Consider the following 16,181-nt stretch of genomic DNA (forward strand, 5'->3'; position numbering starts at 1 on the left):
TTCCGATGGTGGCCAGCAGAAGGATAACGAAGCGAGAAACACAGTTCATTGAACGAGCGATAGAATGAGTTCGATCATTTTGGAACCACATCTTGGTGATCCTGGAACCACTCGACGCAAGCCGCGAAATGATGCGGCGACCGGAGTCTCCGCCGGCAGTGTTCGCGCACTCAGTGCGCAAATGGTAGCTTTTTACTTTCGGGCTCCGATCAAGGCGTTCTTTCGCACCCGTGTTGAGTAAGTCAAGATGCGCGAAAGTATCGACCTTCTCAAGAGGCCTCACGGTTTTCTTATACTAACCTTTCCCCTAGTTATATGGTATCGCGAGATCCTTTACCATGGTAGCGTCCGTGAACTATGTCGCTAATTTATGACCCTCGCTGGGTCGTTCGAATCCTAGGCATTTGCTAGAGCTGTGAACCCTCGCGTGGCAGAAGGAAAGTGGTCATTACATACCACAACACCGGGGCTGTTACTGCATGCTGTGAGAACCTATGGCTGGCAGTTCATTCCCAATCAAGTCTTGCCGCCGTTGATGGCAAATGCAGGGTGAGTTACGAGCGGCTCAATCTACGTTGTGGTTCGTCCGGCGCGCATGGCTAATTGATGGGTTCTCGATTGTTTTTTTCCCGGTTCGCATCTCTAGAGTCGGTGCAGTCCTATACACATCCTACCTGCAAGTTCTTGGTGCTTTGCATGAACCAGTTTCGCAAGGTGCTAAACGAGTCTGGCCACCTGCTCCCCCTCTGCGACGTTTGCCGCCGGTTTCACAGCCGGCACCATTCAGTCCATCATTGCTGCTCCGCTAGACGCATTGCAGGTTCGACTTCAAACCAGTGACATGTTGAGTGGACAATACCGCAGCATGTGGCACTACGGACACCAGAAGCTTAAACAGATCGGTGTACGAGGAATCTTCGCCGGATGGAGTCTATCGTTCCTACGAGACTCGTTCGGCTATGCCATCTTCTTCTCCACGTTTGAATATGTCAAGTCACAGTCTTACTATTCCTTTGTCACCTGGTATTACGGTGCGCTGCGTGCAGAGACGGTGGATCGGCTTCCCTCCCCCGGATCAAGTGATCGCGGCGTGCCTCTCATCAAGCCGCACTACGCCTTGGAACCATGCTTCCTCATGATGGCAGGCGTCTTCGCCTCGGTGGCTCAGCAGACGATCCAGCATCCGATTGGCCGGGTTCAGGATTTGCACCTGGGCCGACTGGAGTACCTGGATTCTCAAGCGAGCATGGATCCCTCGCGGCGGCAGATGCTGCGGATCTACTATCACGCGTACCAAGAGACATTCAAACGCATCCGGCGCAAGGCTGCACGGGCCGGCGGGTTGCGCGCATGGCTCTACCGGGGCTTTGCGGGGAGTGCACTGCGCCAAGTACCCAGCACCAGCGCGGGCCTGGTGATCTTTGAGTTGGTGCGTCGTCGATACGCGAGCCTGGCGGACGCGGTCCATATCCAGAAAGACGGATATGACATTTTGTTGAATTAGTCTTTGCGGATTTGCATGACTTGCGCTTTGATATCCCTTGTTTCAGCGATCATCATCTTCCTTCATCTGACCTACGGAGGAAGCTGGGCACATCTTGGGCATGACTTTGATCGGTGTTTGTTGTGAGTTCGAACATACATTGTTCCCTGTCACCGGTCATTCGTTGTTGTATTTTCCATGTATAGACTTGAGCGATATTCTATTTGCCAATATCCACATAGACGGTTCCATATACTGCACGAGTCCAAGCAGAGTACTATTCCCCATCATACACGTCTTTATTTTCTCTCGCGTGTCCATGTCGCGCACCACGAGGCTTAGTCGATGTTCAAGTTCTTTCTTGGCCCTGGAACAGACTTCCCGCCTCGAGCCAAGCGTTCAAGTACTATGCTCGATCGGGCAAGTCGAGGCCACGCGAGAGTCTCATCCTTGTCCAAGGTTGACATGAACCCCCCGGGCCGCGGCAGATGATGTTGTTTATGTAATGCCAACGTGATCCACGGGGGAGATTGCCGGCATCCGAGGGCTAAACTTGGCGCCGGGGGAGGGCCGGCGGGGTTGAACGTAAAGGTGAGACCACCGTGAGATCGAGTTGTACAATTATTGCACTAAATGTACTGCGATTGCGGAGCGAAGCGACGCTACAATAATAATAGGGCCGAATCTCACTTCCGGCAGAATCATTGCTGTCTGATTGGGTGGTGGGGGCGGTGTTGTGTGGATATCAGGTGATTGATCACGTGGCTTTTATTTTGAAGCGACGTTACTATTCGCTTCATTTCACTTCCGGCAGAATATTCCTCCTCTGATTCGCTGTTCGTGGCGGTCGAGATGTGTTGAATCATGTGATCTGCTAAAATCAGGTGACTTTCTCGGCTTTGCCAATGCCCATAACGTCCGGCATTCCCGTCAATTACGGGCAGCGTAGAACATCAAGCATTGCGACGGCAGTCAACAGATTGATTATAGCAGTTGCTTCACTCCGTAGTCCCTTCCGAGGGGGAGGGACCCCTAGGAACACTCGTATGGTACTGTGGTATAAGATCGATTGCTCCGTCTACTTCGAGTTCTCCGGGTAGCACAGCATGCGGCTATGCGCACACTACGCAGAGTCAGACACGTGCTGTACCCGCACGGCTCGGAATGGAATACGAGCCGGAAAGTTATCTTCGTTCCAAAACAATTTGATATGCATACGTACATCTACAGGAAGTTAATAAGCCTTCATGAGCATGTCTTGTACTTAGATATAATTGACCCTGCGTACGGTAACTCCTCAGCCGTCGCAGGAACTAGTTAGGTAATCAACAAATGTCAAGATGTCATGTAAGCATCCCGTCACCCTCCCTCCGCTGAGCTCAAGTGGAGGAAGTCTTTGCAATGCAATCATCGACTCCATTGGGTGTCCTCCTTCATTAGAGCTCATCCGTCATCCGTCATCCGCCTTCGTCATCAACGGGCGGCGCTGAGGCCTCTGGCTGGTGTGGAGCAGCTCCGCAGTGGACTCCAAGCTTTCCCCCGGAGATCCAATCACCTGATCGAGCTACCATCTTGGACAAGTCGACGTGAGCAGTTGACTTCTTGTCTTGTAGTGAACACCAGGTAGGTGGTCGGTAGCTGGTGCTGGCAGCGATTGTTTGTGAACAATTGGCATTCAGTGCGGGAGCAGGTAGTATGACTACTATGGAGACGCTTGTCAACCCTGTGCACTTGCCATGAGCTGGCCCTGAATCTGCCATAGCCGTAGTAGTAGGAGTACCTACTAACCTAGTAGGTTAGAGGGAGGTTCTACCGTACCAGTAGGTTGTTAGCTACCTGATTTGACCTGGTGCCGTAGGAGTACTCCTTTGATCGTCCTAGAGTGACAAGATCAGCTTGTACTCCCCAGTGAGGAATCCCATGTGGTTGGTAACTCGGTGCACTTTTCGAGTCAGCTGAGGTACCCTCCTCTTACGTACTTTACTAGGTACCTACGAGTAGCCGCCTTGACCTCGACCACATGCGGTCTCTCTCGGTACTCTCAATCCGGGCTTTTTAGCCTCATCCATCACGCCTCCCCCATTCTCTCTCCATCCAACCAAGTCTCTTCCGCGGCGGCTGCCCAACTTCCATTTCCATCTGGCCCCATTCGTATGTTCCCTGGTACCGTTTTTCTGGCACGGTCGTAATATCGCAGGCAGGTACCTAGGTCCTCCTCACCTAGTAGATCCACGAGATTGTAGACCCCATTCATTCAATATTGCTACTGTAAAACCACGCCGAGCAACTCCTCTTTCATCCCTGACCATTTCTCTTCATCACCAGCCAAATCCCCCAGCTACGACTGACCCATGACGACGCGGTCCCTGCGTGTCATTTTTGTACACAAGTTGGTAACGCGCAATTGTCCCGCTGGCCTATCTTCCTCGCGAGTGCTACTATCTAAAAGTCGTCTCCCCTCCGCTTTCTTCCACCTGACCATCTAAGTGCTCCGCTTTCACCCTTCGTCTCCCAACCACCACCACCGCCTCCATCATCCGTTCTCCAACCACCTGCCATACTCCAGTCCCCCATTCCTCTCCTGCAGACGTGCCGTCATCTTGCGTCGATCGCGCGTGACTAGCACCTCAATTGCCTGCCGTGACCGCTTTGCAGCGTGCGCGTGGCGTCGCTAGTCAGACTTTCTTTTGGCTGAAAGGGGGTCGTGGCAGGTTCCCACTTCTGGTTGATCCGACCCGGTGACGCTGGGGAGAGAGCTCCTCCTTGACTTGTCCTACCTGACTCCTCGACCGAGCGACGAACTGCCTGGACTACCAGTGAGACGACTATACGGTGGACTCAGGCTGAGTACTGGACCAGTCCACTTGTCCTCACCCTGGCTGACACTCTCCTCGATTCCGCGTCCCGACTCCTGATTGAGGCCCAAGACGGAGCGCGACAGAGAGAGAGAGAGCGAGAAAAAAGAGACACGACCTGTGAGGGCGTCACTCGTGCTTCTCAATATCCATTCTCTGTCCCCCTCGAGTCTGCATGCTGATTCGCGCATGTTGAGCAAACCACCATAATTTACATTTTCTTTTAATTTACTCTACCCCCAATAGCGAAAAGGGCAGTACACCCAGAGAGCACCAAAAGGAAGAAAAAAAAGAGAAAAAAAAGAAAAGGAATCAAGCAAGGTGTGACCAAGAAGAATTCATCAGAGGTAAAAACCATCCCCCAACAAGAAGAGGACGGTCGATCTGGGGTTCCCGAGGGCTGGTATCATCAGCCCGCCCACCGCCAACATTCCTTCATCAACCTCCCCACGCGCCATACCCCTCCGAACCCTCGGCAACTCTTCATCCCAGGTCACGGCGCTGGACTCGGCCAGTGAAAAGGATAGTCGTCGCTCGCACTCTTCAACTCGCTCCGGCGAGTCTGGTTTCTCGATCTGGTCAGATACGGGAGATCTCGCCGAACAGCTCGCCGAGGAGGATCCATTAAAGGGCTCATTTCGCCAGTCACTCGAGCATCGGGTTCGACGAGGGAGAGGGAACCCCTCCAAGAGAGTGCACTACGCGCCCGACGCTGAATTTACTCGTCATTCCCTCGACCCGGAAAAGGAGCAGATTCCCATCCCCAACCCGCCGCCTCGTCGGGTCCCCAAGGCCGAGCGTATCTTAGCGGCCATCATGTCGCCTCGCAATGGGCAAAATGCCCAATCCTCGACCGGGGGCTAGTGGGTAAACCGTTGTTGTAAGTAGGCGTGTTCTCCACCACACACTCACGCAGGGAGGAAGAGAGAGAGAGAAAGAAAGAGAGAGAGCGAACGAAAAGGACAGCCGTGACCGGTGCCTGAATCTATCTCTGCTTTTCACGCTCCTCTCGTTCACCCTGATGCGACAAGGAGTTCCATGGAGCCCCAATTGACTAACTCGACCGGCCGTTGCGTCTTGTAGGTACTTCACGAGTGTATTCGTATCACTAGGCGTCTTTCTCTTTGGCTATGACCAAGGTGTTATGTCCGGAATTATCACGTTAGTTGCCCACCGCGCCCTTACCCTTGCCTCTGCCGCCAAATACCCGGACCTTCAATCATTGTGCAATGAAAACTGAAACCTCCGTGGCAGGGGACATTATTTCCGAGACTACTTTGATCAACCGTCGCGAGCCACAATTGGCACTGTCGTGGCTATCCTCGAAGTCGGTGCCTTTATCTCTTCTTTGTTAGTAGGCCGCATCGGTGATGTCATCGGTCGTCGCCGGACAATTCTCTATGGCTCCGCCGTGTTCTTCGTTGGCGGCGGCTTGCAGACCTTTGCTTTGAACATGCCCATGATGATGGCGGGCCGGGTCGTGGCTGGTCTCGGCGTCGGTGCGCTGTCCACCATTGTGCCTGTGTATCAGTCGGAAATCTCGGTATGGAACTTTTGTGCAACCTCAGACCCCGCGAATTGTGCCTTTCTGGCCTACTGCTAACGCATTGGGACTCCCACCAGCCTCCCCATAATCGTGGAAAATTGGCCTGTATTGAATTCACTGGAAACATCGCCGGATACGCGACCAGTGTCTGGGTCGACTACTTTTGCAGTTTCATCGAGTCGGACATTTCATGGCGTCTGCCCTTACTGTGCCAATGTATCATGGGCGCTTTGTTGGGCCTCGGTAGCCTGATCATTTGCGAATCTCCTCGGTAAGTACACTGGAACCTCACGTCTGCATTGACTTAGTTGGAAAACACTTGGGCCATTGGCTGACATCGTCCTATCGTTCGGCCCAATGTAGATGGCTTCTCGATAATGACCATGACGAAGAAGGCATGGTCGTCATTGCCAACCTTTACGGTGAGGGTGATATTCACAACGACAAGGCGCGGCAAGAATACCGCGAGATCAAGATGAACGTGCTTTTGCAGCGACAAGAGGGTGAACGATCCTACAGTGACATGTTCAAGCGGTACTCGAAGCGCGTCTTCATTGCTATGTCGGCACAGGCTTTGGCTCAATTGAACGGTATCAATGTCATCTCGTACTATGCGCCGTTGGTCTTCGAATCGGCTGGGTGGGAAGGCCGGTCGGCTATCTTGATGACCGGTATCAACGGAATCAGCTACCTGCTGTCGACAGTGCCGCCGTGGTACTTGGTGGATAAATGGGGTCGTCGGCCTATCCTGCTTTCCGGTGCAGTGGCTATGATGATTTCCCTGTCTCTGATCTCCTACTTCATCCACATTGATATCAAGGCCACGCCGACATTGACCGTGATCTTCGTGATGGTCTATAATGCCGCTTTTGGTGCGTCATGGGGACCGATTCCCTGGCTCTACCCTCCCGAGATTCTCCCTCTGAGCATTCGCGCCAAGGGTGCCAGTCTTAGTACCGCCAGCAACTGGGCCTTCAACTGGCTCGTTGGAGAATTGACTCCGATCCTGCAAGGTCTGATCGGATGGCGATTGTATCTGCTCCACGCCTTCTTCTGCGCGTGCAGTTTCGTTGTCGGTAAGCATTTCTGTCACTTGCACTCTCCCAATGAAAGCCCGTAGACTTTTATACTTGCATCGGAAGAACCGTACCTGATTTGTTCTCCACAGTTTACTTCCTTTACCCCGAGACGAGCGGTGTTCGTCTTGAAGACATGAATGTTCTGTTCGGTGATGCTACCACCGCCATGCCTACGCCCGTCACCGATGCTGAGCGAGGCTCGTTGATCGGCGGTGGCTCACCCGTCCCCTCGCTCGACATCCGCCGGCCTTATGGCCAACTTGGCGCCGACAGTGCTATTCCCGGGTTGGATATCGATCCCCCCACCATGAGTGGCGATGGCTACAACAAGTCTGGCCGAGCCGGATCGCAGGCCGGGAGCCATCGTGGGGAGGGCATTGGAGGCTGGATCTCCAACATGGTCAACCGCCATCGCGGAGGCAGTACCAGCTCGAACAATCCGAGCCAGTATCGTCGTTTGGACCAAGCCGACGATGAGTAAAACCATCAGAATTGAACACAAGGGGATCGGGATTGAGTCGCCAGGTCCTGCGGTGCCTGTTTCACTTCATTTCAAGCCGTCCCTGGTCCCGTCCCTTGCTCTCTCCCCGATTCTCTGCTTTCATTCTGGTGTTCTCCTTTGCGTTCCTCCTGATACACACCCTTGCGTCATAACGTCTCTGATGCTTCTTTTGTCTCCTTTTTGTCTTTACTAGTTCGATTGTTTGCCCATTTTGTTCTTTTTTTCGTTTCCCGTCTCCGCGTTTCCTAGCAGGTGTATATATGTTGATCCAATCCCTTCTTGCATGTTGATTGTATACACTGTTCACCTTGAAGGGTGTGGCTAGGCATTTTGTGATACCTCGTACATGTTTCCATTCTCGTTGGGTATAGAAGGGGCCGCGATTTGCCACGCTTGTGTCTTTGGAACAGACCTTGGGGGAAGTTGTAGTCGATGATGGTCTGGCTGAGTCGCTGCAGACAAGTGATAGGATTGATTCGTTGTTAGATCTGATAGCTAGTCATCGAATCCCTGTGGTTGGAGAATACTTCTTGCGAGGTTAAATGTACTCACAGTCTACTATTAACTTGTGTATTGCTGTTTTGCAGATGCCGACACGCGCAAGCTGAGCGAACCAAGTACTGGAGCAAGCGAGTCTCGTAGTAGGTACCGATACCACCAGCGTCAATCACTAACCCATTGGATGTTGCAGAGAAACATCATCTTTCAATCTTCGAGCGCTCATAATCTCCGACAAGCTATTCTTCTTGAAGGGCCTTCCATCACGATCTGAAAGCGCACCCGAAAACGGCTCCTCGGGTCTGGAGGGATGAGAGGGGGCCAAAACGGACGAGTGGGTCATCTGTCTGTTTACTCAAAGTACGGGAAGTTGGAACTCCTCCTGGACATCTGGCCAGCTCGCCTTCTTGACTTGCGGCACCCCCGTATCCTTCGTACTACTCTTCTTCTTCTTTCCTTTCTGAAACTCGTGTCGGCTTTGTTCCATTTTGTCCTTTATTCAAGTAACTTTTGATATCAGTGATTGAGCTGTTTTCTCTCCCCAACGACTTCAGGTCGCTATGAATTTTTAAACCCCCTTGTCCCTCCGCTCACTCTCGTTACGACATCCGACCACGTTGGTCTGTACCTTTACCAATCGACTTTGGGAACAACCACCGACCACCGATCGCCATCCACCCGCCGGATAAAGCGCCGATCCATCATTCTCGTCTTTGACAATTGACCCTCTTGACACTTCCCTCCCTTCTTCTTCTTTTTCTTCTTCACTTCTCCCCGAGCCCGTTCGGGTCTTGCAGTTCGATATGGACGCTGCTACCAGCACGGGCGCCAAGCTCGACGCCGATCTGCGTCGGCGAAACGTCCCTAACTCTAGCAAAGACTCCACAACCACTTTGTTCACGGTCGAACCTGACGTGAAGAAGAACAAAAAGCAGAGCCAGGTACGTCAGCAGCCGATCCGCGCCCCACGGACCAGTGAAGGACTTGGGAGCTATACTAACGGGCGATCTTGCGAAACATTCAGTCTCCATCTTTGCTCCATGTCCTCTGCAGCTGGGAACCGATCATTGCCCCTGTCATCTTTACAGCCTTGGCCTTGTTCACGCGGTTGTATCAGATTGGTCGCTCAAATATCGTCACTTGGGATGAAGCTCAGTATGGACATCCAACGAGTTGTGCGCATGTAATTGCGCTCCAAGCCAGAGACTGACTGTATATTGTGTATAGCTTCGGAAAATTTGGATCCCATTACCTCAAGCGCGAATTCTACTTCGATGTCCACCCGCCTCTCGGAAAGATGCTCGTCGGCCTCTCCGGCTATCTCGCCGGATACAATGGCTCCTTTGAGTTCAAGTCCGGTGAGAAGTACCCGGAAGATGTTGATTACACCTTTATGCGCGCCTTCAATGCTATGTTTGGCGTTGTGTGTGTGCCTCTTGCCTATTATACCGCTCGCGAGCTGAATTTCCGCCGGGCTACCGTCTGGCTGATCACTTTGATGGTGCTGTGCGAGAACTCTTACGCGACTATCTCCCGCTTCATCCTCCTGGACTCGATGCTGCTCTGCTTCACATTCACCACGATGTTGTGTTGGGCTCGATTCCACCGCCTGCAGCGGGTCAGCTTCTCCCCGGAGTGGTGGCTCTGGCTGTGCCTGACTGGATTCAGCATTGGCTGTGTCTGCAGTGTGAAGTGGGTTGGCTTCTTCTGCACTGCTGTTGTGGGACTTTACACCGCTGAGGATCTCTGGAACAAGTTTGGCGATGTGAAAATGCCACCCGTAAGTGTCATACCCTCGGAAACAATCCATACAGTATAGGCATGTAATGCAGCCGCTAATTGATACGACTATAGACCCTGCTGGCCAAGCACCTTTTCGCCCGCGTTGGGGGCTTGATCGTGATTCCTGTGCTGGTTTATATGTTCTCTTTCTACCTGCATTTCACTGTCCTGTCAAACACTGGTCCCGGTGATGCCCAGATGAGCTCGCTCTTCCAGGCAAATCTGGGTGGTACCGAAGTTGGCAGAGACAGCCCTCTTGAGCTGGTTCACGGATCTCGTGTGACTATCAAAAATATGGGCTACGGTGGTGGCCTGTTGCACTCCCACGTCCAGACCTACCCCGAGGGATCCAACCAGCAGCAGGTCACCTGCTACCACCACAAGGATGCCAACAACGACTGGTTTATCTACCCTAACCGCAATGAGCCCGAGTTTAACCCCGAGGGCGAATTGAAGTACGTTGGTGACGGCGATGTCATTCGCCTGATTCATGGCTCAACCGGTCGTAATCTCCATTCTCACGCTGTTGCTGCTCCTGTCACCAAGTCTCACTGGGAAGTCTCCTGCTACGGTAACATCACCGTTGGCGATGACAAGGACCACTGGCAGGTGGAGGTCGTTAACGACGCGGCTTCTCGCGATCGTTCCAAAATTCGTACTCTGACCACCGCTTTCCGTCTCCGTCACCCAGCCCTGGGCTGCTATCTGCGAGCCGGGAATGTCAACTTGCCGCAGTGGGGTTTCAAGCAGATCGAGACTACCTGTGTTAAGGAGAACAAGCCTCGGGATGTGTACACCCATTGGAACGTCGAGTCGCACACCAACGAGCGCTGTAAGTTTCTTTTTTCTTTTTTCTTTTTTGGCGCAATTTCCGCGTCTTGTTACTTCATTCAAAACTGACCTGTCATTTCAAGTGCCCCCTGGTGATCCTGGTTCCTACAAGTCGCCCTTCTTCAAGGACTTCATCCACCTCAACGTTGCCATGATGACATCCAACAACGCTCTTGTCCCCGATCCTGACAAGCAGGACGATCTGGCTTCCCAGTTCTGGCAATGGCCGATTCTCAACGTCGGTCTTCGCATGTGTTCTTGGGATGATGGCGTTGTCAAGTACTACCTCCTCGGTAACCCTCTTGTCTACTGGGGAAGTACTGCTGGTCTCGTTTCTTTCGGCCTGCTCTTTGTCTGGTATCTTCTCCGCTGGCAGCGTGGATACACCGAGCTGAGCCAGCAGGACATTGACCACATCCATTACTCTGGCATCTACCCAGCCATCGGTTGGGTGTTGCACTACATTCCTTTCATTGTCATGGCCCGCGTAACCTACGTCCACCACTACTACCCCGCCCTCTATTACGCGATCATCGTCTTTGGATTCTGCGTCGACTGGGTGACCCGTCGGATCAACCACATGGTTTCCGCGGCCGTGTATGGCCTCCTCTATGCCGTCACTATCGGTCTTTTCGTTTATTTCCGTGCTATCGTCTTCGGTATGGAAGGAGATAGCTCACAGTGGGCTCATCTGCGCTGGCTGCCTGGATGGAAGATCTCCAACTAGGGGCGCCACCTCAGGTGAAGGGAAACTTGTCTCATGTTTTGGAGGTTTCAGCTATCATATTGAGGTGTCATTTGAGCTTTGTTTGAGTCATTTTGTTGCTGTATCACCTCGAGGCCCTCTGCCAAAATGTTATAGCTCGATGGTGCGTTGACGGAATCAAGACAGATGGTACATGATTCCCAGAAAAGACGCATCTGTTGCTTTCCTCCCCTCATGGTCTTATGTCCTTGTAAAAATCATTAGATTAAAGATCCTCTCTCGCATCACTGCTGCTTCTTGGTCCGCAAAGCATTTCAAATTATGTACAATTTTCTTACATCAAGAATGCGTAGGTTGGTGTTCGGACAGTGAAGCACATGACCACTCATCGGGGGGCCCTGATCCGCTTCGCGATATTTGAGAGGAAGGACTTGTTAGTCCTCAACAGCAATTACCACTCCATCCGCTGCCTTTACGCATCGCATCATCCATTCCCAACGTGACCGTCCGAGGTATACCCGCGTGAGCACCACCGCCTCCCGAGGCCCCATACCCTTTAACTCCACTCCGTCGGTCGTTCAGATCGTATCTCCCGGCTTCAATATTCCGATAAATCCGCTCAGCGACTTCCAAGAACGCCCGTTCCACACCGTTGCCGGATTTAGCGCTCGTCTCAACGTATCGAACGACATTGTTTAATCGACACCATTCCTCGGCTTCCTCCTGTGTCACCTGTCTTTGATTGGCGCTTGAGCTGGAATCTGCAAGATCGGTCTTGTTTCCGACAAGAATCACCACGATCCCATCCTCGGCAATCTGTTGCAGATCTTGCAACCACTGTGTGCAGGATACAAAGGTGGCTCGGCGGGAAATGTCGAAGACGAGAAGCGCTCCTGAAGCGCCGCGGAAATACGATCGCGTGATCGACTTGTATGTTTCTTGGCCGGCGGTGTCCCATAGGGACAATTTCATTCGCTTTTGAACTGGAGCTTCTTTGTCCTGGGGCTTTTTCCGCGGTGGTGTTGGGAGACCGCCACCGCCGCCGCTGCCGGCTGAAGTAGACGATGAGGAGGATGGCCGTGTCGGGTCTTCTGCCGCGGCTGCTTTATTCTTATTGCTGTTCCTGTGGCCGTCGTCGTCGAGTCCGAGCTCATGCGAGGCAGGAGGTCCTACGGGGACGATTCGGGATCCGAATTCGACGCCGATGGTGACATCGTGGGTCGGTGAGAATCGACCCTCACAGAGACGAATCGTGAGCTATAGTTTGCACGTGCGACAGTGCGCAGGTCGTCCAGTCAGCCAGGTGAGGTCATCACAGTCATGGGCGGTCGTGCGTTCCGCCCTCCCAGGAAAGGAACGTATGTTTCGGATAGTCTCTCGGGTGAGTTTTGGGGGTTTCTTATAAGACTCACACTGGACTTGCCCGTGCCCGAATCACCGATGCAGACAAGCTTCGCAATGTAATCCCATGGCTGTGACATGGAGACGAAAGTTATGGGGAGTGGGTAATCAACATTCAAGGTTGATCACCGACTGGGGTGTGGAACGTGATCACGGACAACCTTACAGTTGCTTATCGGCGGGAGTCTGTTATCGGCCCACCGCCAGGATCGGGGAAGCTCTTATCAGCTGGCTGCTGAGTCATCCATTGGACCTGCCGTATGGTGAAGACGGGAGCCTGACCTGTGCAGATGACGCTTGCATCACCTGAAGATCCCATTCGACTGCTCTTCTCTTCGAAACTTATTTTCTGAGATTATCACGTCCTCCGGTGCAAGACTCCTTTGCCCCCCCCTACCTTGGCCAGCGTAACTCGGTCTCCTTTGTCTCCGTGCTTTTCCAAAATAACATCTTACGAATGTCGCACTCTATCACAATTCCTCTGATCTCCGCCTACCCATAAGAACCCCCCCCCCCCCCCCCCCCCCTCCGCTATCTAGAGCTCATTTATCCCGAAAGTGGGCCATGTTCTCGGAGTGTAAGTATAGACTTAAGGGCTCTTCCCCCCCAAAATACCCACACCGACATCCACACTCAAGCCCGCAAAATCCGTCTCCGCAACCGCAAAATCACCACTCTTCAGGTGTATCTTGAAGCTCGACTAACCGTTGCTCTCTACCATCTTCTCGGCATCCTACAGATGCATCTCGATTTCTCGCTCAGTCACAGTCGCGACTAGTTTCCCGACCAGACGAGCTCCAAAGAACAGGAAGGGCTCCTCCGAGCCAGCGGCAAGGTAGCACACGACACCCATCCTCGCGCTCGTATCTAAGGAGCGGTGACCCATATCGATCGGGCGCTTCACAAGTCTCCAATTTCCCATTTGCTTCTCGAGCTTCCGCCCAACCGGCGCCTCTGTTCTTCAGCGCGACAGATGAATTTCGAGAAGAGGACGACGAGACCGAACGGGAGCGTGAAATCGCGGATTTCTATGCGTTGCAACGATCAAGGCGACATTTCGGTGACAGCCTCTTGAGGGAGTCGTCAGAGAATGACGAGGATTCGGCTCAGTCTGCAGAACTCGAAGAGGGTCACTCTCGATATGACGAGCGGCCCGGCAATGGGAAAGGGATAAAAAGTTCCTGGCGCGGAGAGAAGAGTATACCTGCTCCTAAGCATTCTCGAATAGGAACTGTGGACGAGGCCGATGAGGGTGATGTACCTGAGGAATACACATCCCGGGCTGGAAGCAGGGGTAGTAGACCTCGAGGTCACTTGGTAGATGTCGGGCTGGATGATTCGGTTCAAAGTGGCCTTGCTGATACTGACCGGGCGCCATCTGAGATGGGCGGGAATGAGCCGCCCATTCAACGGTTTCGCGAACGAAGATCTACTGCTAATGATGATTCTTCGTACGGCTTCGATGATCCGGGGAGTCCTACTCAACCATTTTTGACATCGCAAGCGCAAGATCCTCGACGGGCGAGTTCCCAAAGCTCGGTGCCAGCTTCGTTACCCCCGCTTATGTCTGAGACGATCGTGCATGATGCATTCTGGGGTCAACTATTCCTGATTGCACTGGCCGGCCTGTTGGCGACTGCATTCTTGGTATGGCTGCATACGTCTACTCCGTCAAACGGAGACAAGTCGAAATGGGGAGACACCATCTATTTCACCGTGCAAGGGTCGTACTTTTTGCTCGGTGTCTATACGCTAGTGTCGGTTTTCGTTTCCCTAGTCTGGCTGGCACTGTTGCGATCATATGTGCGAGCTTTGGTCTACTTGATTGTGATTGCGGTGCCTGTCATTCTCTACTCATCTTCATTATACCCATTCATCTCGAGCTTCAAGGGCGCATGGCACGGGGAAGGCCTTCAAGATAAAGTCATGCGATGGGGCTCATTGGTGCCGTTTGTACTGGCGAGTCTATGGATATACAACGTGCTCCGGGGGCGACAGTCCATTGGCAAAGCAGTCGGAATACTGGAATTCGCCTGCCGGATCCTCGCTGCGAACCCAGAGCTCTTGGCTCTGGGTCTTGTCATTCTCGCCTGCGTGGTGTCCTGGACATGGATCTGGATGCTCATGTTCACTCGGGTATTTCTGGGTGGACATCTGTCAGGGTCGAGGTCCTTTATCATTGATCTCAGCAGTTGGTGGCTTGGCGCGTTCTTCGTACTCATCTATCTCTGGTCCATCGGTGTTATCGCTGGCGTTCAGCGCGCAGTGACAGCAGCCACTGTGAGTCAATGGTACTTTCACCGTCTTGCAAGCCCGGCACCCACCTCGCGACAAATCGTCCAAGCAGCTATCGTGCATGCTACGACCACTCTGTTTGGAACAATCAGTCTATCACGGCTATTGAGTCTTCTTATTCGCCTCCCTCTCATCATCCTGCCTAGTCGATTATCGTCCATTATTAGCCTGTTCGCATACTCCCTTGTGCCCTCGCCCATTGCATATCTCACCAACCCTTTATCCCTCACATATGCCGCTATCCACTCCGAAGCTCTGGGCGCATCTGCTCGTGGTCTCAGCCAAATGACACTTCTCGCTCCCTCTGCCACCGCCTCGACAACAACCTCGTTCCATCCACGCGCTTACTCGCATTCCCTGGGACCTTCCCCCTCACTTATTTCCTACCGTCTCTCCAAACTTATTCTACATGCCACCCGTTTCATGATGTCTCTTGCCCTTGGTTTTGGCGGATGGGTGACTACCGCACGAAGCTTGGACACGGCGGGGACCTTTCGGGGTAGCGTATACGCCTACGTGGTCGGTCTGATCGCCGCAACCATCGGATGGAGTATCCTGGGTGCGACCGAAAGCGTGATTGCCGACATCGTGGACGCAGCTGTCATATGCTGGGCCAGTGAGGTGGGGGTATATGGCCGAGAGGCTCGGTATTGTCGCGAGGCGGGATGGTTGTTCGGGGATTCGAATTCAGACTTTCGTCGTGACTACGGCCCCGAGAATGTCTGATCCATTTCTATATCATTCACGCAGCGTGCAACTTCCGACTGTGCGGGAGGTGGCATTGCGTTAGGCGGTTCAGTTGTGAGCGGAATATGGAAGGAGCAGTGGGCTTTTGTCTCTATGTGTGCTCTTTTGCCTCTCTTCATCCCCGTTTCCTGCTTCTTCTTGTTTCCATTCTAGATCAACAAACCAATCAACCCCTACGACTCTGAGCTTTGGCGTCAACGAGCGCGGCAATTATTTTCTACTTTCATTTTCGGTACTCGGAGTCGCGGAGCCAGATTTCCCCATTATCCCGTTTCGCACATCTTTTCCACCCTCTGGATGTTCAGGCGCAGGTGCGGGTGCAGGTGCAGTTGCAGACATAATTATCTTGGTTTTTGCTTCTGGTGTTTTAACTGGGCAATTGCGCTTCTTTTTTTCCTCATGATTTTTCTAAAGCGAGGACAAGGGTCCCTATATACTTTGATCTGATTAGTTTTT

At 52.8% G+C, this 16,181-nt stretch overlaps 4 protein-coding genes across 4 annotated transcripts; 3 read left to right on the plus strand and 1 right to left on the minus strand.

The window, feature by feature from the left end:
- Window positions 1-64: 64 nt before the first annotated feature.
- N7539_007094 (putative MFS monosaccharide transporter) lies at window positions 65-7,444 on the plus strand (the record flags this gene model as incomplete). The annotated part of the gene is made up of 9 exons (XM_056936695.1): window positions 65-237; window positions 412-549; window positions 727-1,462; window positions 4,831-5,201; window positions 5,434-5,499; window positions 5,593-5,881; window positions 5,962-6,155; window positions 6,248-6,956; window positions 7,073-7,444. 9 exons carry the CDS (start codon window positions 65-67, stop codon window positions 7,442-7,444), a joined length of 3,048 nt encoding a protein of 1,015 aa, XP_056787494.1.
- Window positions 7,445-8,766: 1,322 nt separating this feature from the next.
- Window positions 8,767-11,303, plus strand: pmt2 (uncharacterized protein; the record flags this gene model as incomplete). Its single annotated transcript, XM_056936696.1, has 5 exons — window positions 8,767-8,904; window positions 8,988-9,118; window positions 9,191-9,743; window positions 9,818-10,577; window positions 10,660-11,303. 5 exons carry the CDS (start codon window positions 8,767-8,769, stop codon window positions 11,301-11,303), a joined length of 2,226 nt encoding a protein of 741 aa, XP_056787495.1.
- A 420-nt stretch (window positions 11,304-11,723) lies between these two features.
- Window positions 11,724-12,763, minus strand: N7539_007096 (Rab family GTPase; the record flags this gene model as incomplete). Its single annotated transcript, XM_056936697.1, has 2 exons — window positions 11,724-12,539; window positions 12,695-12,763. The coding sequence occupies 2 exons, from the start codon at window positions 12,761-12,763 to the stop codon at window positions 11,724-11,726; spliced, it is 885 nt and encodes a 294-aa protein (XP_056787496.1).
- Window positions 12,764-13,247: 484 nt separating this feature from the next.
- Window positions 13,248-15,704, plus strand: N7539_007097 (uncharacterized protein; the record flags this gene model as incomplete). Its single annotated transcript, XM_056936698.1, has 2 exons — window positions 13,248-13,260; window positions 13,423-15,704. The coding sequence occupies 2 exons, from the start codon at window positions 13,248-13,250 to the stop codon at window positions 15,702-15,704; spliced, it is 2,295 nt and encodes a 764-aa protein (XP_056787497.1).
- Between the last annotated feature and the right edge of the window lie 477 nt (window positions 15,705-16,181).

The sequence above is a fragment of the Penicillium diatomitis genome (assembly GCF_028827545.1).
Source record: "Penicillium diatomitis strain IBT 30728 chromosome Unknown utg000010l_segment0_segment0, whole genome shotgun sequence".
NCBI classification, from domain to species: Eukaryota; Fungi; Ascomycota; class Eurotiomycetes; order Eurotiales; family Aspergillaceae; genus Penicillium; species Penicillium diatomitis.